A 23,473-nucleotide genomic window follows, 5' to 3' on the forward strand; every position below is an offset into this window, starting at 1 on the left:
AGTACTCCCATGCGGAAGCGCTCGTCATCGTAAAAAGCGGTGAGTTGGAAGCTCGATGACATTTGTGGAAATTCTCATCGTTTTTTGACACAGTCGCTCTCTCTTCTCTGTTCTGAATGAATTGTGATATTAACGCCTATAATTGCTCATTCAACATTTGCTCGCGCGTTTATTTAATTTAGTTTACAAGGAGTTAGCCTCGTTTGAGTGCATGTGTCGTGAAAAATTGCAGGGGATGACAATTCATGGGAAAATCATGTCACTCAAATCGCATCACTTCTAGAAAATCATTTTTTTTATTTCAATTTGTTTGTGGTCATTTGTTTTTTTCTATTTTTTCCAAACGCTCGCAGATTGAACATGTCGTGGATAAAGGAGGGCGAGTTAAACCTGCTTGAGAGGATTTCTGCCAATATTCTCAAGGTATGATTTAAAAAAAAATCATCTGCGTCTCATACAATTGAAAGAAATCGTAATGATCGGTGCGAATCTTTCAGATTATTATCTTATTATTATTTTTATTATATTTTGTTATTATTTCAGATGTTGATGAATATTATCTAACACAAGAACGTGTGAACCGTAATTGTGATGTCATAATCAGGGGACGACAAGTGGCACAACGGCGGCTGCCTGATTTTTTTTATTTATTTTTTTATTTTTGCTTAAGTTACATTCAGAATGCCATGTTTAGTATGCTACTGTGCTATTCATATGTGTATTTCGTTAGTATAATCACTGCTTTCTGAAATTATTTGTTATAGGCAGGGCCCATGCCCAAACACGTGGCCTTCATTATGGATGGCAACCGCCGCTTTGCACGCAGGAAGAACTTGGAGCGACATGAAGGACACATGCAAGGCTTCAACAAGTTGGCAGAGGTGAGCCAAGCAAACATTTTCAAGTGTGAATCGTCCTAATGTGAACAACCCTCGCCTGTCTATCAGACTCTTCGCTGGTGCAAGCATCTGAACATACAGGAAGTGACCGTGTACGCCTTCAGCATCGAGAACTTCAAGCGCACCAAGGACGAAGTGGACGGCCTAATGGAACTGGCCAAACAGAAATTTGAAAGGCTTTTGGAGGAACGGTGGGTTTCTTTTTCTTTAGTAGAAGTTTTATTGTGTTTACAATACCAGTCAACAATTTAGAAGCATATTAAAGGCATTTTTCACTTTTTTTCCGCTGAACAATACATCAACTGTGCTCATGGCTTGAGTAATGACGAATCACGACTCACCTGGTGATCATGTGACGTTCACAAGCCGAGCTGTGGTTGATGCTGCTTAAAGACTTGGAATGACTTTTCCATTCATGAATTTATAATTTGGCATTAAGCTATATCTTTTTTGCTAAACATTCTAGTCTTGAATTCTCTTGCGTTTTGTCAGTTTTACTGTACGCTTTAACAGGAAGGAACAAGTAGCTTAGTCTCTTTGAAGAGTGATGTGATACAATAGTCTTAATTTAGTGACAGAAAAAAACTTATACCTCCCATGCAGTCCTCCAATAGTGGTGTGTTAGGTGATGCGGAGGGGGGGACTTGTTGTTGTTTTGTTTTTTTTTCCTTTTTAGACTAAACTGTAACCTGTACAACGGCTGCAAAAAAAAGTAGTTGTCGTTGAGATTTAATTTATTTTCTTTTTATTTTGGTAATGAGAACTCATTCTTTTCCACATCTTTTTTAAGGAGTCCACAAATTCAATACCAGATATCTATTTGTACATATGTTTTGTTTTGTTTTTTGGTTTAGTGTTTTGTTGTTGTTGTTGTTGTTGTTTGTTTGTTTTTTTTTTTCATTTTTATGTGTTGGGCTTGAAGAGGGTCTAAAATAGCCTGATACTTAGTTGAAAAGGGTACAGCTTTAGTTGTACCAATACAATTTGTGTGTGTGTATATATATATGTATATATATATATATATATATATATATATATATATATATATATATATATAATTTGCTCATTGCTCTAATGGATCCCTGCTACTTTTTGTCGTTGTGTAATTCCATGCCGCTGGCCTATATACTCTATATGAGGAAATGCTGACGAACATGTGATCCATTTTATTTTTATACTTTTTCCAATGAACCGACGACTGCTGCTTGCGGTTTATGAAAGGAGCATGACCTGTTGTTCTGATATTCTTTCAATCGCAGCGAGAATCTGGAGAAGCATGGCGTTTGCATCCGGGTGCTAGGCGACATGAACCTGCTGCCGCTGGACCTCCAGAAACTCATCGCCAAGGCGGTGCTCGCCACTCGAGCACACAATAAGTACGCTGTTATTTACTAGAATATTTTAATACTTATTGTGGAAAAATTTTCAATTTTTCAAGCGTCCCAAGTTTTCATGCAGGAGTCAATTTTACAACAACAAAAATCCCAATTTTGCAAAATGAATACTTAATAAAATAAAGGAAAAAAAAAACATGCCTGAGTTTTAAAAAATAAATGTTTACACTGGAAAAAAAATATTTTAAGTAGGGGTGAACTGAAAAAGGAAGCAAACTCAAAAGTTTTTTTTACAATAATATTTCCTATGCACCCACACTACCTATAGTCATCAGCATTCACACCAGCATTCTATATAATATTTTGTTTGTGGAATATCAATTATGCAGCAAAATCCACCAGTTTTTATTCATTCCAGGACAGCCATTTTTTAACTTAATTTTGCCTCAAATTGGCAACACAACTACTCAGGTAACGACCAATCGCAGCTCACCTGGTTTTTGAGTTTGGTTATGTGACATTTGCAAGCTGAATTGTGATTGGTCATTACCGAAGCCCTGAGCAACAAATTTTTTTAGTCAGCAGCAAGTGGCAAATGACAAATAAAAACGGACAGATTTCACTGATAAATTCATATTCCGTAGAAACAATATTAATCAGAAGGTGGATTTTAGACTACTTGGGGTAATAGAATGTATTATTGTCGAGAAAATTTATATTTTTTTAATTTATCATAAAAAAAAAAAAGAGAGGAAAATGACACCCCTGGCTTTGTTTATTTCCCCAGATGTTTCTTGAATGTGTGTTTCGCCTACACGTCACGCTATGAAATGACCAATGCGGTGAGAGAGATGGCCTGGGGGGTGGAGCAAGGACTGATTAAAGCCAGGTAAAGCATGTCAGATTTTTGTATATAAAGTTGCGTTCCTGCAGGAGTAAAATGGCGTTAAAGTGAAAAAGCTCCAGGTGATTTTTCCGTGTCTTTAGTGATGTGTCCGAGGCGCTGCTGAGCGAATGTCTGTACAGCAACAATTCTCCCAATCCCGACCTTCTCATCAGAACCTCGGGCGAAGTGCGCCTCAGTGACTTCCTCCTCTGGCAGGTGACGTTGAAGAAGACTTTTCATTCATTTTTACGGCCAGGATAGCTTTTGATTTTTCTTCCCTCGTCCTCCTCAGACATCCCACACTTGTTTAGTGTTCCAGTCGGTTCTGTGGCCCGAGTATTCTTTCTGGAACTTGTGTGAAGCCATTCTTCAGTATCAGGTCAACCACAAATCCATCCAGGTGATGCTTTGGTTCTGTTGGCGTTAATATTAAAGAATGAAAAATAAAAGCTCGGGGTGCAACAATTACAGTGGAACCCCGGGTAAAGGCGTCCCGGGCTTACGTTTTTTTTTTTCACGTTACGAATGGGAATACTATGTTTTTTCGTCCCCTCTTTACGGCATTATTTTTACTTTGCATGATCAACAACAATTCCGAAATTCAAACTTGGCGGTCAGTGTGCATGCATATGACTCACGCTCATTCGTCACTACACTACACTAAGATTTTAGTCCACTATTAGTCGGTGTCACGAAGATGCCGACATGCTAAAGACTTGATCCCGCGTGAGTGCTTACAAGATCGTATTTATTGTACATTTTAGTGCTTTTTTAGTGTGTGTTTATGTGTGTCGATGTTATGTTGAAAGTATGTTGGCGCTGCTCTTCTTTATAAACATGCAGGCATAGTCCGTCTGTGGTGAAGGCACAATGTTGCGGTAACCAGGTTGTTTGGTGAAAAAAAAAAACTGCCTTATAGTCCGGTGTGAACTAAAAACAAGAATGTCCAGATTAGTCATTTCGGAGCTTGTTCCATCCGTTTCCCAAACTAGCTTCATCTTCCGAAGAAAGTGTCTAATAATGCTCAAGACCATAATCCTCCCATTCCAGAATGCACGAGACGTCCACCGAGAGCAGCAGGCTCTACAGCAGCTGGAGGCGGACCGCGCCTGCACCGTTTCCGCCGAGCACCTGCAGCGCCACGGCAACGGCAAGCCCGCCGACGCCAGCCTTAGGCAGGAGTCTCTATCGCAATATGCCGCCCAACGACAAGAGCGAGTTGGCTACTTCCTGGAAGCGCTCTCGCACAAGAGAGACTCTTTCTTCACTGATTTGTGTGGGAGCGTCTCGACTTAAGAGCGCCTCCGTGTGGATACCACCTCTTCCTACAAGGGCTTCTTTTGCTCAGCGTCCAGATCTATGGTCGAAAAGAAGGTAGATGTTTGCCCCTGTGGGGCTATGAAGTTACTGGCATATTTATAAATGTAGATTTAAGTAAAAAAAAAAATTGATTTGTCTGATCAAAATGTAGTTTAAAGGTGCTAATCGTCTTTTTAAGTGCATGCCGTGGTTTGTGGAGTGAGCGCTGTGCTGTTATAATCCGAATCATCAATGAAGGCGTCGTCCATTTAGGATGTTGACGCAACTACATTTTGACCAGCTTTATCAAAAAAGAATAAAGCGATTCACTCTGTAAAAGTGTTCTTATAGTTTCAGGTTGAACAGAATCTGCATTCGCTACATGTAAAAACATGTCATGCCAGCTTAAGATAATAGCCATCGTGAAATCTGATGACTGTGTTATTGAAATACATGTTTGACATTAAAATAGAATTCAATAGAATCTATTTCATGGTGATTGTTACATAACAGAATTTTACTGACACAGGCTTGAATTATTACATTGAATAAGTTTTATTTGAATATTATTCCTTTATTTATTCCTAAATTTATTCAATGTACTGAACTATATATATATATATATATATATATATATATATATATATATATATATATATATATATATATATATAATGTGTGTGTGTGTTTGTATCGAACAGTTATCATTCGAGGAACTGTTTTTTAATAAGATTTTATGTTTATAATTTAATCAATTTATTCACATTGATGGATACATTTATTTCCCAATAGAATTTTACATATTCTTTATTTGTATTTGAAAGTTTTTGTTGCTTGTTTTTTTTTTCATCAACTTTAGTTTAGTAATGCCTTATTTGATTGTCGGATCGTTAATTTATGCAACAAAATTTTCCTTTTTTTTTTTTTTTTTTTTTTAAATGTACAGTACGTATTATCCCATGCAAACCCATGTTCAAGTAGCATTGCTGTGCTGTTTAGCACGCCCCCTCAAGGCGCTGATTGGCACTTGCAGCGCGACCCTCCCCCATTTTCTCATCTTTCGTCTTCAAGAAAAAATGGGTGGGGGCTTTGGGTCACATGATATGGCGGCAACCAATGGCAGTCGGTGCTATATCCAACTGGTTCAAACTGGTTTGGCTCTTATATTTCATGGTATAAACTAGAAAAACATTGCTTTGAGATATACATGCGCCATTTTACGCAGCTCCACTGTCTGCACAGCACTGTGTGCCCCTTTTGAGAAGCGAAAAAAGCACATTTCACACATCTTTTTTTTCCTTTTTTTTAATCGTCGACATGGCAAAAGCGAAGGTAAGATTGTTTTTGTGTATTTTTCCCCCCAGACTTGGTCACGCAGATAGGTGGTGTTTTTTTTTCTTTTTTTTTTTTAAATATATAGTGAAGGTTAAGTGAGGTTGTCGTCTTTCGTGTGTGGAAACGTCATCGCCATGACAGCCAGCCGTGGCGTGCACACTGCGCAAACCTACAACTTGATTAAAAATAATCACGTTTTTTTTCCCCCTCGCTGCTTGCCAGGCAAAATAATAATAATAATCTAATTTGTTCATAAACAACAAAGCGGCACGTACATTTTTTTCTTTTATCTTTTATCCTTTTGTGGGGGGAAAAATAGTAAATCTTGGCGTCATTTTCGCGCCAAATTGCAAGCAATTCGCGACGTGTTGACGTTTACGTTTGACAGTTAGCTGTCAATCAAAATGTATGTTTTGAGCGCGAGGACTGAGATGGGGGAGGGGTGCTTGGTGTGACGTCTTTTTTTTTTTTTTTTTTACCACGGCTTAACTTTCTTTAATTTTTGGCTAAGCGTGATTATTTTTCTTTTTTTTTAACAACAACAACAAAAACGATTGAATAAAAATGTACATGTTAATTTGTTTTGTTTTCGAGTGACGTATTGTTGATGTCGATCCTCTGGAGCAGCCATTGGGCAGTGATACGAATTGAGTCACTTCAGGAAGTTTGGGGAGGGGAGGGCAGCTTTTAAAAAACATTTTTCTCGTTTTAACTTAAAATGTGTAAACCTCTGGGTTCTGGTAACAGCGCAAAGAAACGGTATTTGGCTCGTTCTTAAAACGCGAATTTTGTTTGGTTCTGTCCGCGGTTAGGCTCTTCTCGCGTGTATGTGCAGATAAAAATAACAAAGAGGAACTGTCATGGCGCCAACGCGTTGTCATGACAACTGTTCCAGCCCCGCCCCTTCCTGATTTGAATTCAAATAAGAGCGGGAAGGTCCCTTGCTGCTCAAGCCAAAATACATTCCAAATTATAGCAAAATTTACATCGACTTTCTTTTTTTTAACATTTTCAGATAAAATATGTAAATATTTTAACAAACAAGATACTTCCAGATGCCTGGCTTATGTGTTAATTTTGAGCATGCTCGCATACTATTCATATTTTGATAAAAAGTGTGACTATTGGGTCAATAAAAAGTTGAATATTTTTGACATGTCATTTTTAATCATAATATTTATCTAACACTTATCTACCTTCTTTTCCTCTTCAACAGTCATGTAGCTCCACTGAGGTTTGTTATATTTTGACATACCTATGAGCATCTTTTTTTATGTTAATTGATACATTACGGTTATATTTTCGCTTTCTTTCAACAGAGACGGTGTTCCCCACGCCTGGCTCTTGTGAGTAGCTGCGCCATGAAAAACCGCAATATCTGAAAGATTTTCTTTGTTGAATTGTTTGTCCTGCATTTAGTCATACTATACTTATAACTATTATTACATGATAATTATACTAAAATCAGATTATCCTGTTTTGAATTTTTGGCAAATAACTAGGGGCATTCTATAGTCGAGAATTAAAAAGGAAAAACATCCATACTGTGCTCAGCTAATGCATACGGGGGTCAAACTCAAGGCCCCCGGGCCACATCATTCTATGTAGCTTGTGAAAAGCTGAGTTGACTTGGAAGTTTCTGGCTAAAATACCAGATTTGCAAGTTGTCTTAAATTTATAAACATTTTGGGAGGAAAAAAGGCAAGCATTTTTTTTTTTTCGCTCCCAGTCTCTCCTTTGAATAGATTTTACTAGCGCACTTAAAATGTATTTGCCTTCACAGTCATACCAGCCCTGACAGAAACTAAAACAACAAAAAAAAAAAAAGAGTTTGACACTCTTGGACTAGCATCTGGTGTGAAGTTCGATGCACCGAATGTGCTCTGTTTACATGCCAATATCTAATCCTGGCGCCCCCTGATGGTGTATATCAAGCAGTGCGCTCTCATTTGAAAAATAATTGAAAATAATGTGGTTGTTTCTTTTAGTGTCTTCTAATCAGTAGTACATTTTTCAAAACTTGATTTTTTTGTAAACATTTCAGTTGAATGATTTTTTTTTGTTTGTTTTACTTTGAAGTACGGTACATTTTAGCGAATTTTATTACAAAGGTCATGCTCTCATCTGCTATATATCTGCTGCAAAAACAATATGTGAACATAGTGTAGTGTAGTATAGTAGCAGCAAGCTTTAAAATTCTGGTCTGAACCATAATTGTGTTTCAAAATCTTTGCATTCTTTTAGTTCGCCACTAGATGGCACTAAATTCTACACACCCATTTTGAGAAAAAAATTCAAGTCTGGCAGAAAAAAAGCTTCAAGAGTTTTACTGTCATATCCGTAGTAACACTAAACAATGAAATTATTATTTTGTTCACTTTCCCCGAACAGACTTATGTGACACAAAATAGAGCAAATAATAAAGTATGCAATAAAAAATAATAGGGCTATAAGGGCAGTGAGAATGAAGCGCTAATAAAAGAATAGACTCAAAGAAATATAAAAGGTTGTTCAAAGGTTAAGTTTACTAAATATGAAATAGCCAACAAACAAACGCAACCACTTATTTTTTCCGCAGTCAAAATATGTATTTTTTCAAACACTAAGAAGGCAACAGAATGTTTTATTCTATTTTTGTCTACATTACACACAACATTTTCCAGTTAAAAATAAATAAAACATTAGTTAAATAGTTAACCACAATAACAACAATACAAACTTGTCGACAAACCAGATATAATATGGATTATTTTGGTTACCCAAGACTGAGAAAAAGTGATGCACATTAAAAAATAATATAAAAACTTACATGGGTGAGCTTTACATACGAATATTTCCCTCACTTGTGTGACACGGTGGCGAATTGAAAACAAAGCAGGCTTGTAAAAACGAATATTGTCGATCTGCAGAAACCCAAAGCACCTCCAGTGGAAGCCAAGAAGAGAGTCACCACCAAGGTATGAATCCCACCACCACGATTGACATTTTGATTTTTCAAATGTCTTACTACTTGTCTGTTGTTGTTTATAGAAGGGGCCCAAAGCGAAGAAAACCAAGGCAGAGAATGGAAACGCCAAGGCCGAGGTATCAAACAAGATTTCGATCTGAAAATCTTATAGATATGAATTTTAACGCATTGTGGCGTTTATCTGGCGCCGCCCCTTTCAGGAGCCCAAGGCTGACGCCGCGGAATCCAAATGAGTTGACGTCGACATGCTCTCTGTTCCCGCCTCCCTCTTGCCCCGCCCCCTCCCATCCCGCCCCTTCCTGTGTACTTGGTGATTGTACAGTTTGAAATAAGTATTTTTTACCAAGTTTTATATTACAAATGTCCGTTATTAGTTTTGCCTTGCACTTGATGTAACACATGGTGTTCTCGCGACGCTCACTCATACTGTATCTATTTTGAACTTTCTTACAACCCCCCCGCCCGTCGTTCGTACCTCGTAGCTAGCTGTCCGCGTTGTCCTTTTTCAGTCTTTTATTTTTTTAACTGCTGAATATTAGCCACCGGTATAAGTTTTTCAAATATAAGGCAGCTATTAAAACAAAAAAAGTGAAGTCACGACTTACTAAATGTTTTTCAAACATTGTATATTGTTTCAAAACAGCAAACAAATCTGCCGTCCTCGACAAAAACGCATCTCCTTTGAAATCTAATCACCTAATGAAGAAACTCCTTCCATTCATAAGCTATGTTTATGACTCCAATGGTTAATCTAAATGTGACTGAAATAAAACATTTTAAAAAAAAGCTTTGGACGCCTTTTTGTTTGCTCATTCTCCCTTACGCCGGTAGAGAGCAGTATCACCACTTTTTTTATTGAACATTTGATGTTCTTGTTTTGGCCACTAGGGGGAGTTCTCCGTTTATCACATCGGGGCGGAAAAGTGGGTCAAATATGACACGTGAAAACAACGTCTCGTTTGAACCTTGAAGACTTTTACCCTTTTTTTGTACACTTTACTGCGTCACTGCTGATAAACTAAGGGGCCAATACATTTATGTATCTATATGTACACTATAGATGACCATGAACTCTTTCCTTTGGGGCATGGGTGTGAATGTCCTCACTGACATGTATTCTTGGAATGGCAAGTCAATCTACGTGAGCTTAGAGTAGAAGTGATGGCAAAAAAAGACATGTTCATACTTAATTTAAATATATAATACTTCATTTAAATTACCCACAAACTATGTTACCAAGACAATTAAACCTCATCCTACGTGCACATATATATATATATATATATATATATATATATATATATATATATATATATATATATATATATATATATATATATATATATATATATATATATATATATATATATTTATATATATATATATATATATATATATATATATATATATATATATTTATATATATATATAAATATATATATATATATATATATATATATATATATACTGTATGCAAATAAATGAAATGTTTCCATTCTAAATCAGGATTTTTTTTTCCTGCATCACCATGAGAAGTTTGTCACTTTGGTCCGATCTTTCAAGGAGTCTTGATTGGAATCTTTCATCATGCAGCTGTCAAGTTAGTCTGAGGCTAGCAATCGCACCTTTTTTTTCCCCAGGCAGGATTTTAATTTCGGGGGGGGGGGGGGGGGGGGGGGGGGTGAGGGGTGAGGGCCTTCTGTGATTTTCTTATGAATGAAATGATTATCATAACGTGGTATGTGAAAGACATCGCTGCTCAGGACCACACAGTTCAGTTGTATTTAACTTGTTAATCATAAGATACTGCTTTAAAACATGTATCTAAATGCAATTAACAATTGTGTGCAATACATTTTTAATTCAATCAACATTTTCAATGCGTTTATGCTCATATCAACACACAATTACATGTTAAATGGTGCAAAATATAAAACCCGAGGTCCCTGTGTTATCCCGTCCTAAGAAATCCATGAATTCATTCTCATCCACTTTTGAAAATTAAACTGCGATGCAATTTGACGGTCTTGACCTGTTAGTGAGTTTAGGCCACTTCCACAGTGTTGTTTATGGACCACTATGTACAGTATTCATTGTATATTTTGCAAATGCCAACACCTCCATCGATTTGCATTGGGAAGGGGACAAAATGTTCCCGTACACGCCGGGCACATGTATGGGGTTGGCTTGTAGTGGACGAGCTCATTTCCTCAAGACTTGAGGGGTGTACCTCATCCATGTGCACGTGCACATACATCGGGAGGCATGCTGTGTCGAGCCCCACCTCCCCTCTTCATCTTATAGAACACGTCCAGCCGGGCCCATAAAGAAACTCAATGCACTTTCGCTGCACCGCCTTCACACGATTCAAGCCGCGACCCAATAAAAGTGACAGCCAAGGATAACCTCAGGTAAGATTTTTTTTTTTCATTATATAGTGTAGACAAAAGAAAAAAAAATGAAAAAAATGTGGATGGATTCGGCCGACAATGCTCGCTTCGGTTGCATACAATCGTCCAATGGAGAGTTTGCTTTTAAACTTAAAACATTCAATTTGTTGTGCAAAATGCACTTTGTTGCCATAGAGCGTTTGCTTGGTTGTTAAGTACTTTTAAAAGCAAGTTTTCATTGCTACTACTGCCGACTGCATTTGCGCTAATTATACGTTCAGTTTTTGTTTTTTTGTAAAGACACGATTAAAATGTGTCCAAACTTCATGCTTGACCCAATTTTCCAACAAAAAAATTGAATTGCTATTTCGTGTGAAACTGTCTACGTGTAAAGTTGAGTCAATGAAAAGGAAACGTCATTTACATGAGACATTACATTATTTTTGTTCTTTTTTTTTGCAAGTAATGCACCCAAAAATATAACATTTATAAATTAATGGCGGCGATTGTATGCAAACAATGGCCATGTTTATAACGTTTTCACAAGTGTTAACAATTCATTTTGACTGTAACTTCATTTTCTGTTTTAAAAACCTATTTATATGCAATTTTACGATTTCATGTTCCGTCTACTTATAAACAAAATCAACGTGTTTGTTTTTGTACTTGAGAGTTTTTATAGTAATGCTTTTTTAAAAAAAAACTCTTATACACAACTTTTTATTTACTATCAAAAGTTGTTATGATTTCATTATGTATTGGAGCCATCTTAAATATCAGAGCTAGTTCTTTTTTACATGTCCCCGTCGAATCTAGCAGTGTGTCGCTAATCTAATTAAGTGATTCTGTGTTTGCTGCAGACTCATTTGCATAACAAACCTTCTAATTCCAATCATTCAACACAATTCACAAAAATGTGACACCAATATGGCGGCCGCATGCATTGTGTACGTCACACCGATTTTTTTTTTTTTTTTTTTTTTGGATTTATGAACTAATTTAAGTTTTTTTTTGTACTTTTAGCATTGACCTTTAATTTCAGCGATGCTAACGCTAGCATCAGAGTGGTAATGTTCGCTCTGTAATGTTTCTAGCTAGTCATAGTATTCTGACATTTTTGGGCGGGAATAAGTCGAAACAATTTAAATGCATACTCTTGTAAATTTACAACCGGACTTCGTGCAAACTGAGATCATTCAAACCGTGTAAATGTGTTAGCATAGCCCTTAGCATTGAACATATTTACTCAAGCACGAGATGGACGTATACAGAGGTCATCTTCGTTTTTTTTTTTTTCCAAGGTCCACTTTATGAGCCCCAAATTCCCCAGGTGTCCTTGAACGCAGCACAATGCAGCCGGTGTACAGTATGAACGAGCTGCTTTGTGACGTAACTATGGCGACAGACATCCAGTTGCAGTGAAGCCGCCGCTTCCGATTGGACCCGTCACTTCACTCCGATTGTATTTCTGGCCGCCATTAGTCGAGGAAGGGAGGGGAGGCTGCAAAAAAAAAAAAGCAAGAGTGAAAAGGCGGGACTAAGACTGACAATGAAGGGATTTCATTGGTTGTCCGGAGTAGAGTACACGATGTACCTTGTGTATGTCAATGTCTGCCTCCGGATGATGCTGACTGATGCTAATAGTCTACAAGCAAGATAATAATCATTCATTCATTGTCAGAACAGCGAGAAAATTGCCGGGATGATTCTCAAGTGACTCAGCGGGGCTCCTGCCTGCCATTTTTTTTTTCCTTATCAGTAAATTTGATATGCATTGACATATGGTTGCAAACACGCCCATGCAATGTTTGTTTGTACTCAGTCATCAACGTGACTACCAAAAATGGAATGCGGCAGACTGCGTCCTTAAGTTGTCACCCTGAATGCCTTTTTTTTTTTTGTTTTCGTGCCCTTGGGTGTGTTTATGGGTAATTTTCATTCCTAGAGATGATTGTTGGATGCCGTTTGATAAACAGATTTTCCATACGAGTAGTTGAACACGTGCTTTCAAAAAAAATTGGGTGGGAACCTCGTACAGCCTGCCGGAACATTTTTTTCAGTCAACAGTGCAATTGGTAAAACAAGTGAGGCCTCTGTTTATAAATAGCTTGAGAACATTTAACCTTTACAGACTTGGTGAAAAGTATGAGGAACTTTTGTTTTCAAACTATTGCATTTTTTTCGCATTTTGCACAGTCCTCAGACTATGTCTTTTTATTTTTATATTCAGTTTTTAGCATTATTTTGATGTAAGGAAGTATAATGTAGTCAGATTCATACTTTACTGTTATACATAATTTATTTTATACCAATAACGATAGCAACTTCTCAGTATTTTTTTTTCTTTCCTGCAGCGGGAACCTAATTTAAATTTGTACACGTGTCATTAAAGTAAATATTCCACCCAAAAAAAATGATAAAAAGGTGAAAATGGAAGAATTGTGCTGTAAAGGCGCACCAGATTATAAAGTTTTGGAGAAGGCTTTTAGGTGCGCCTTATAGTGCGGAAAATATGATATATCAGTCACAAAAATCAAAATATCAAATCTTTTCTCCACTTAGCATCTAAAACTTTTGTCAAGTTGCCGTGTGAACAAGTCACTAATCTTTGAGTTCATCCTATTAAAGGAAGTCGTACTAGTCCGGGATTTACCAGATAATCTTATTAGTGCGATTATATTTGGTTTCAATAGGGCTCGATTACCTGGTCTTTGTTTTCTTTTCGCAATGAGCTAGCGCGTACCGAACGTCTTGGGAAAACCTTATCGCTGCTCATTTTTTAAATTTTGACCAATTGGGATGCGTATTTTGTTCAAAGATGGGAAACGGCACGTCTTTCTATACTCTCAAAAAGTAACTTCTGTTTTTCGGTTTCATCAAGTGGTCCCGAGATCCGTGCGTGTCACATCGCCGCCGGCGTCCGACGGAAAAGAACACGCATCGGGAACGGTTGCGTAATCTCACTCTCGGACATGCACATGCTCCGCCATGAACACATTGTTCCCGATTCATGTTATCCGCTAACGAGTTAATAATATACGACATTTTGTTTTTTTTGTGGTTCGGTAGGGGGTCTACCTACTAACGAGATAATAACATACGACAGTTTTTTTTCGGGGGGGTCGCTGTGTTTTGGTAGGGCCACCCAGTGGAAGTAATGCGTTTTGACAGGTCCGGTGTGCGTGTTTCTGCAAAAAGTGGGCGTGTACGCCGCAGATCTGGTTGGGTGAGAGCGGAGCGTTATATAAAGGCGGAGAAAAAGTAGCTTGGTTGCTCTCGCCGCATGGTCTTGGTGAGTGAAAGGTGCCACCGTATAAGTTCTGGAATCTGAAGACTCCTGGAAGAATTTCTCAGAAGTGAAATTGTCCGGATGAGTTGAAGAATCCAGATACTCCCGTTGGACGTCCTGTTATAGAGCCGGAACATTGAGGAATAGCGTCCAAAAAAATAGTGAAATTTGTGTTCTCTTGTAGAATTGAGGAATCCTCTTGGGACATTTTTTTTTAAAGTTTCTGTTAATCAAGGTCATTTTTAAGAGATTTTGAAAAACTTCTTCAAACCAACTCCTAACAGGTTGGTATGGTTTTTTTTTTGCACATATTTCACCGTATAAGACGTAATCCCTGATCCAACGTTTCGATCAATGTAAAGAATTTTCATCCAACCTTGTACTTGGTGATTCTGGGTAGTCTTTGATTATTCCTGGTCCTACAACGATGGAAGAATCCCAAAATTGTATTTCGTTTTACCGACCCCTAATCCGGCATTTGGAAAATCGTCACATTCTAGAACATGGGGGTTAGGATCCGGTAGAGGGAGTATCTTGAATTTTTGTTGTTTCCAAGACGACGGTACATTTTGTCCTTGTCTGGACGTCATTTTGAGTGCGCGATCGTAGACATACGGCCTAATCGAGCAAGCTAGGAAGCTAAAATCATGTTTGGGAATCGAGCGTGTTGAACATGTAGGATCTGCTTAGTGGATTGCGCAACATGGAAATAAAAATACATGTGGAAAATCGTTGGTTTTCAGTGATGCTCCGGAGTTTGCACTAGGAGTGTAAATGCAGTGTATTGTTTTGAATGGCTGGAATGAACAGTGTTTATCTCATTATTTTGTGTTTCTCTCACTGTTTTTTTTTTTTTCTTTTATTTATTGCCTACCTTATTATGTGCTCGATTTTGGAATGCATTCTGCTCGGGGAAGTGAACACAATAAGAATTTCATTGTGTGGTATTACGATGCACTTGACAATAAAACTCCGGAATCTTGAATCTCATTTGGAAGAATCCTTGTGTTGCACAAGCTAATAAAAAAAAATGTGATTTTTATATGCATATTTATAGATTGCATGGACATCTTAGTAAAGTAGGAGCTCACTGCCATCATGAGACTTAATTTAAGAATTATTTAGATTTATTTAATTCTTAAGTATATGTGATTTAATGTTCGGAATCTTAAAAAAAAACCTTGAAAATACGTCCCTGGCATTGAACGTTAACATTTAAAAAGCTGGCTACCGTACATGTCAAATCAAGCACTTTGTCATCCAACCACCTGGGGGCAATATTTCCCACATATTTGCAAGACAAAAGCCTCTGTTTTTCTCACCCTAATATATTATTTACCAGTGTGAAATGGTGTTGAGTTTCTCACACAATTCCCAAATATACCATGCTAGCTGTCAATTGAGATCCATTTTGAAAAATCCGATACAATCTGAACCTGAAAAGCATAAAGCATCATGACATGTAAGGAAAAAAAAATCTTATCTAAAATACAGGCACAAATCAACTTGAAATAAAGAGTTCTAGAGTTTGAGATTTTCCACCGCATGTCCCACAGGGGGGCGGAGTTTAACCACCGGGCAAATCCAGGCCAGATAATCATCACTTCGACAATCAGACAGATTCCGTGCCAAAGCTTCAGGCTAGAGTTGTTGTCAGATGCTTCTCCTTTGCTCGTGTCCCCTCGTCAAGACTTCCTCTTTATTCTGATGTTGGCTAATGGAGTTTTATTTTTGGTCCTCAGCAGCCACATCTGAAGACATGATCATCAGGCTGGGAAGGCTGACACCAGGATACTTCCGCCTCCTCCAGGTAACCACACAAAAAGTGCAGTTGAATTCCTTCCTTCCAATGTTCAGACAGTCTTCCTTTTTTAAGCAACACTCGGGTTAGGTTGCTCCGAAACAAGGCTCCTGTTACCGAGCGCTAGCAGATGCCGCGTGTGTACTCTTTACATCGAGTACTGTACAGTATGTTCTTGAAAAGTTCAACACTTGGACGACGAACCGGGATGCTTTGCACGTGAAAACGTTGACATCAGGCGACCTCACGGGGTTGGCAGCGTTTTACATCTACTGGCAAGATGCGATGACAACTATGAGGCTCTTGTTTCTCCTGTCTGACATTTTCTTTGCTAAATATGGCGGTACGTTAGAAGTTGAGACACTCTGAAAGTACTGGTGAAGTAAGTGGGCTCATTTGGTGCACACGTGCACCTTACAAATCCTGCACAGTGCAGGAAAGCTGCTAAATACATAATGTTTTGCACTAAATGACAGTTTCTTCCATTCCATCTACTCCATAATATGCTCAGAATTTAGGTCTATTCATTTATTAATGCTTCATTATTATTGCTCTTTCTGTGTTTTTGTTTTATTGCCTACTTTATTATTTGCTCGATTGCGGAATGTAGTCTGCTCAGGGAAGTGAACAGAATAAGAAATTCATTGTGTTGTATTGCTATGCATATAACAAGAAAACTCTTGAATCTTGAACTGAAATTACAACAGTGGTAATTTTGTGTGGTTACAAAATCTTTCAATATCACAATTGTTGTGGATAATTGTTGTTAAATTGTGTTTAGTGCACCATATTATCTGCACAATAAGGCGCATCGGATTATAAGGCGCACCTTCACTGAATGGCCTTTTTAAAAACTGGTTGAATATATAAGGCATTATAAGGCGCATAGAATAGAAGCTACAATAGTGGCTGGAGTTGCGTAATTCTTTCACTAGATGGAGCTACGCAAAAGGGATTGTCAACAAAACATCAAATAAGTTAGTCTAACTTGAAAAAAAGTTAAGTTAAGAATGGGGGGGGCACCTCTTCAATTTACATCAATTCCAAGGTGAATCAAGAGTTTAAAACAATATAATTATGATTCAATTATGTATTAAACTTTATTTTTTAAATCAAATTGCAAACAATCACACCTTCTTTATGTAAACTTGTGTTTTTTGTGCCTTGTCCCAATATAAATTGCTTTAAAAGTAGAGTAATACAAATTTAGTGTAATACATTTATAACTGAATTCCTTAGGTAAAAAATGAAGGATTTACTTGGCGATGAATTCATTTTATTTTTCGTCCCCCAATAATTAAAACATGCAGTTTGCGCACTTTATAAGGCACACCTGATTTTAACTGTCGACTTTTAAGAAAATTGACGACCTTTATGTGTATCTTTTAGTACAGAAAATACTGTGTTTTATTTTGGTGGGATTCTACTTCCTGTTGCCATCCTGTTAGCTATTATCTAATGATGCTAGTTGCCACGTGTCTTCAAAGTGTTGCATTCTATATTTATAACATGTTTTTTGTTTTTTTTCCTTTCATAAAATCACGTTTTAAAACTCATTTGAGTCTCTTTGAATTGAAGATGTCGAAAACTTTCTCCCGCTAGCTTAGCTACTATATAACTAGTGTTTTTTTGGGCTTGATGTTAGCTTCTCACACAAGCTAGCACCCATGTAATGAAAGCGTATATTTTTAAAAGGGAATACATAGCTTTTGAACATTTATAACTTGAAAGGGAGTTTAAAATGTTGTATTTAACACGCATGTTAGAAAACCGCCTATTGAGTGAAGTCGTTTTTGTTTTATTTTGTTTCTGCCGCAGAGGCAAGTGGCCGGCGAGGTGCAGACGCAGCCACAGGACCGCGCCATCAATCAGATCGCCATGATGCTTGCCATCATGGGTCTCAGTTTATCCTATTACAGCGCCAAGCAGATGACGGAGAAAGTGCAGGCCCAACAAGCGCCCTGAACCCAAATGGGAAAATGAAGACGATGAAGTAACGGCATTTCTATGGTGGATTTTAATTTTCTGCAATCAGACTGTAAGGGGGTGACGGTTCTGATCGCAAGTAGAAGATCTGTGGCCATTAGTGGTTGCAAAGGTGCATGTGAGCACGGTAAAGTCTCGGGGGGGGGGGGATTTATGTCATTTACTACTTGAATTCTCTAAGAGGAGCTCCATGCCAAGAGTCTGGGAAGACGCTGTGAATATTTTGCACAAAAACACAGAAACTGTTTTTTTTAATGAAAACATGTGTCATATAGCGTTTTTTTTTTTTTTTTTTTTTGGGGGGGGGGTCTTGTGAAGTCATACTCGACATCTAACCCAAACAATGATGTGTTGTATTCTGTATGTAAACCACACTGAGTGCATGTGTAGACTTTTTGAAGTAGTTTGCTTTATCAGCGTTTGTACAAATGTCACTTTTGTTTTGTAATTATATAATAAAGCTGTGAATCTTTGCATATTCCTGGATTTATTTGACCAACGTCTTCAAACGGTTAAATAGTTAAAACTACAGTTCCCAGAATGCACTGTCCAAACCGAATTTTGGACATGGAGTGTACTAGTGTGGCGACTATGACGCTGTATGAGAAAAGTAATCAATATATTTGATGATAATTAAGATCATTGTAATTGAATATTTTCACCGTTTCACATTGCAAATCATGTGATTAAGTTTGTACAACTGAGTTTGCTGTTAACTTTTACGTGAACCTCGTAAAATTTCCGTACGTGAACAAGGATGGACTCGGACGTTGGTTCGTTTTGCTCGCTTCTTTTATCGAAAATAATGATGTAATAACCTCCACTAACTCAAGCTGCTATTAGCTGCAACAGGCACTGGCTGCTAACAGCTAACTGACGACAGCGCATCCTGCTACCGTAATTATTGTAAGAATACGGCTGATATAAATATGTGCATCTGCAAGACTTCACATCATGCTATACTAAGCAATGTAAGATAAGATAAGATGAGAAAGATAGGCAAATATTTGAATATCTTGTCATCTGAGTCCAAAAGGTGGTGAAGCTGTGCAGTGAAAAAAGACGGCGAGTCTGTAACTATGATTTACGAAAAAAACACTTATATAATCAATTCCTCCGAGCCAACGTTGAAGATTTTTCATAAAAGCGATGTGCCCAATTCATCAAATTGGAGGAAATGAAGCATTAAGTGCACATGGGAGGGATTTGGGCCTACGTTTGGTCCTCAATCCTTCCCATTGGCGATTTGCGTTTCCGCACGTAGCCCCTTCGTGTTAGCGCATGCCCACTCCCTCGCCGCGGCGACATGATGCCGTGCGACGGGCCTCGAGACCTCGCCTGCCAAAACGTGCCTGCCCCCCGCCCCCCCCCAAGTGATGCCGGCTGATGGGCGCCCATTGGCTGAGCGTTGAAGCGTCATCCGAATCGGCGCGGAGACAAAGGGATGAGGATGCGCTCATTGGCGAGAAAAATATCAGGGGAGGGGTTTGTATTTATTAATGCAGTAGGGGGGGGTCACGTTTGATGTCATGTGTTGAGGAGTTCCTTCTCTGTGACAATTGATGGATGCAAACTGGAGAATCGAAAATGTATAAAATCAGGTTGATTTGATTTCATCTGCTCAACTGCATACAAGACTCCCATTCACAAATAATCTTTAAAATCTTTAATGTGATGAACTAGGACGGGATGTTCTGGATCCAAATCACACTGGTTTATATTTATTCATGTACACCGTGGTTGCCTTTTTTCTCCCCCCCATCAGGATTTGCTGAAAAGCTGCTTATCTCATCCCAGAAGAGCTCAAAGGTTCTTTTCCCTCCACGTGGTGGATGTCAGTTTCCTTGATGATGTCATCTTTTCAGAGCAACATCCTCTAAGAACACATTTGGACAGATGAAATTTTAACAGGGTTTCTGCAGGTATAAGCTCTAATATATATATATATATATATATATATATATATATATATATATATATATATATATATATATATATATATATATATATATATATATATATATATATTCGGGCAGTAGGCAGGGGGATACCCTCACCTGGTTGCCAGCCAATCACAGGACACACAGAGACGAACAAGCATTCAAACACCCAATCACACCTAAGGACAATTTCGTATGTTCAATTCACCTGCCATGCATGTTTTTGGAGTGTGGGAACCCATGAGTACCCACGCAGGCCCAGGGAGAACATGCAAACTCCACACAGGAAAGCCGGAGTGGATTCAAACTCAGCTCCCTTTAACTGTGAGGTTGGACATGCTATTCACTATGCTACGAGCCATATATATATATATATATATATATATATATATATATATATATATATATATATATATATATATATATATATATATATATATATATATATATATATATATATAAACTATTTGGTTAGGAGGGTAAACGTCTTATGAAAAAGAGATGAAACACGGTATTTCCGGAATTACGTTCTAAGCCAAGCGCGAGGCATTCAATTGTCGAGAGGAAATCAGTTTTTCCCCCGTCCGTGGATGTTCTCACGCACGGCACAATGTGAGCGTCCAAACCGAGCGGGGTTAAAACAACTTTCTCAGGGGGTTGGATTGTAGGAAACAATAACGGCGTAGACGGGCAAGGGCGGAACTCGCTCGCTAGCTTTACCGTTTGCTAGCTGTAATACACCAAAAACAAATTCGGAAAGTGTCAACTAAAGTCCTCGCCGAACCAGAAAGAAGTCTACTTACTCTGCGTTAGACTTTTAAATGAAATATTTGATATCGGTTGAAAAATATTTGCACATACCTCGGGTGAAAAAAAAGAGAAATCAATCTTATAAAGAAAGTCGATTTATGGGATGAAAATCGAGTGGCCCAGTAGGGAAGGAACAGCTGATGACCTCTGTGGTCATTTTTGGTCATATTGCGTAACATGACAAATTCATGCGTGCCGCTCAGGTCTGCTCAAGTCGTTAACACACACACACATACGTACATTTACAGTATACAGTACATATACACGACCTCCAGGTCAACTTTGAGTATTGTATTGCACAAAATGGATGCATGGATATTTCATTTCTTTCTTTCTCACGTAATATTATTGCAATTATTCCTTATTCTAATTGTTCCTATTACAGAAACAAGTACAACTTTTTTTTTGTTCAAATATGAACAATAAACGAATATTATTTATGTAAATGCATTTATTTATATAAATAAATATAAATATGAGCAATAAATAAATATTTACTGCTGTAAATATACAGCAATAAACAGAGAAATAAACACGGCATTGCTTGATTTTTCAAATAATATATATATTTTTATATTATATTATTATGTTATATATTATTATATTATAATATGATGTTATTTATACTTTTTATATTATATATTATATTTTTTATATTTTTTTTCTTTCCGTGGGCTTATAAACAAGCAAACCAGCTCTCCTTATTTTTATGTAATTATTTATTTATTTTCATCTAAATCCAAATTGCGTTTTTGTGTTTGTAAAATGATTTTATGTTTGTTTGCTTTTGGATCAATAAAGTTTTTTATTTTAAAAAAATTCGGGATGGAGAAAAAAGTTGATCATATTGTTAAATCATAAAAAGGAATTTCTCATAGGTTATTAATATGATAACATTTTTACAGTATAATTGAAAACATATTTCAAAATAAGAAGGATATTGTAGTTTCTTTGAGCTTACGTTTTTTGATTAGCGTTTTTCTTTTGTCTTTTCAAATATTGAACAGTATATTTATGGGGCAACTTTAACATTTTTTTTCACCAAAATTCTGTACAAACATAGTTTATCTTGCAATGTTTTTTAAATTTTTGAATATGGCAGCACTTGTTGTTCAGAAAATTATAAATATAAATCTTAATATTTCACTTTTCCGAATGTGATAATCCATGTGAATAGCTGAAGATTGTACATTTATTTCCTATTTTGTCTTTTGTTTTTTTCTCAACAAAGTTCAAATTTTCCAATAAATTTTCTTTCTGAATATTGTACTGTACATTTTTTTTAAATACTGTGCCTCTTTTTTAACCAAAATAATTTTCAAATCACCATATTTCATGCGAATAGATTATGAACTTTAGCTTTTGAATACAACAACATTTGTTTTTCTGAATATTATATAAATACATTCAAATATTGCACTTTTTGTAAATCTGGTTATCTCTTTTCAAAACGTGAAATTTGCTCAAATGGTTGAATGAAAAAAATGTTTCCAACAAAATTTTCCCTAGGCGGTAATTTAATTGGGTCAATTGAATCCGTAAAATGTAATTACATTAAAGTATTAAAAAAATGAGTCCCCCTCTACATCTTATTTTCTCTTTTTGGCAATTTGCGTTTTTGTTTTGTCTGTTTCCTCTCCGGTCGCAAGCGAGTCTGCTGGAACTTCTCTGCACATGTTTGCTTGGAGTTGGTTCAAACCGCTCCTCAGCTGGTCTAAACAGGTTAACACCCCCCCTCCAAAAAAAAAAACATTCCCGCATAAGCACCAGGCCTGGAAATAGGCCCATGCAAAGAAAAAAATAAATAAATACACTTTAAAAGAACCACTGTTTATGGGTTGTTCCACTGCACATTTCAAAGCTTCACGCACCAAGACGAAAACATTGCAAGCTAAGTTTGCTTTGTTTCGTAGACAAATGAATTTCAAAGTCCGTGAGTTTATGTGCACTGTTACAGTATGTTTACAGTAGCTTGGGGGCCCTATAAAAAGTACACGTAGTTATTTACAGTGTAGTAAGTCCTTTTTTTCCTCGTTGATAAAGTAGAAACCCAGTGTGTCAAGTTTCATGGAAGTAATGACATGCTGTAGTAAAGTGACTGTAGCGTACTTGCTAACGTGCGGTTAAAATTCATCAGGTGTTGAGTTTCACTGTATTGTTTAGCCAATTCTCTATGAAATACAAAATAAAATTGTGGTTCATGTCTGTGTGCCTTGTAGAATACAAATTCTTGCTTAAGATTGATTTACTTTGATGTTGAAGAGAGAAGACGGTAAATACTAGCTGGCTAGCTAGCAGTTACAACCTAGCTAGCATTGACCTTGTTTTTAATGTCTCAAGCGAAGTCCTTGGTTACAACATTTCAAAATGGCAGTATTTTTTCATATATACAAAATTGAATGTAATTGTGAGTTTACCGCTAACTGCGCTAGCAAAGCTAGTGATTGACTACGACAGAGAAGAAGGTAGCATTTACCTTTTTAATATCTATAGGGACATCCTTGATTTACAACATTTTAAGATTGCAGCGGTGTAA

At 37.2% G+C, this 23,473-nt stretch overlaps 1 protein-coding gene and 2 long non-coding RNA genes across 3 annotated transcripts; all 3 read left to right on the top strand.

Annotated features, from left to right (window-relative positions):
- The first annotated feature begins 49 nt into the window (after window positions 1-49).
- dhdds (dehydrodolichyl diphosphate synthase) lies at window positions 50-4,902 on the top strand. Its single transcript, XM_088410683.1, has 8 exons — window positions 50-423; window positions 765-881; window positions 948-1,090; window positions 2,159-2,275; window positions 3,021-3,122; window positions 3,221-3,335; window positions 3,412-3,519; window positions 4,170-4,902. The coding sequence occupies exons 1-8, from the start codon at window positions 361-363 to the stop codon at window positions 4,413-4,415; spliced, it is 1,011 nt and encodes a 336-aa protein (XP_088266809.1). The 5' UTR covers window positions 50-360; the 3' UTR covers window positions 4,416-4,902.
- A 621-nt stretch (window positions 4,903-5,523) lies between these two features.
- LOC148426207 (uncharacterized) lies at window positions 5,524-9,445 on the top strand. The gene is made up of 6 exons (XR_015864943.1): window positions 5,524-5,750; window positions 6,970-6,987; window positions 7,073-7,099; window positions 8,663-8,710; window positions 8,784-8,837; window positions 8,922-9,445. It is a non-coding gene; the product is annotated as an uncharacterized LOC148426207 (long non-coding RNA).
- A 4,924-nt stretch (window positions 9,446-14,369) lies between these two features.
- Window positions 14,370-18,663, top strand: LOC148426208 (uncharacterized). The gene is made up of 3 exons (XR_015864954.1): window positions 14,370-14,684; window positions 16,143-16,210; window positions 18,020-18,663. It is a non-coding gene; the product is annotated as an uncharacterized LOC148426208 (long non-coding RNA).
- The last annotated feature ends 4,810 nt before the right edge of the window (window positions 18,664-23,473 follow it).

Source organism: Hippichthys cyanospilos, chromosome 3 (assembly GCF_059441005.1).
Source record: "Hippichthys cyanospilos isolate Australia breed blue-spotted pipefish chromosome 3, RoL_Hcya_1.0, whole genome shotgun sequence".
NCBI lineage: Eukaryota > Metazoa > Chordata > Actinopteri > Syngnathiformes > Syngnathidae > Hippichthys > Hippichthys cyanospilos.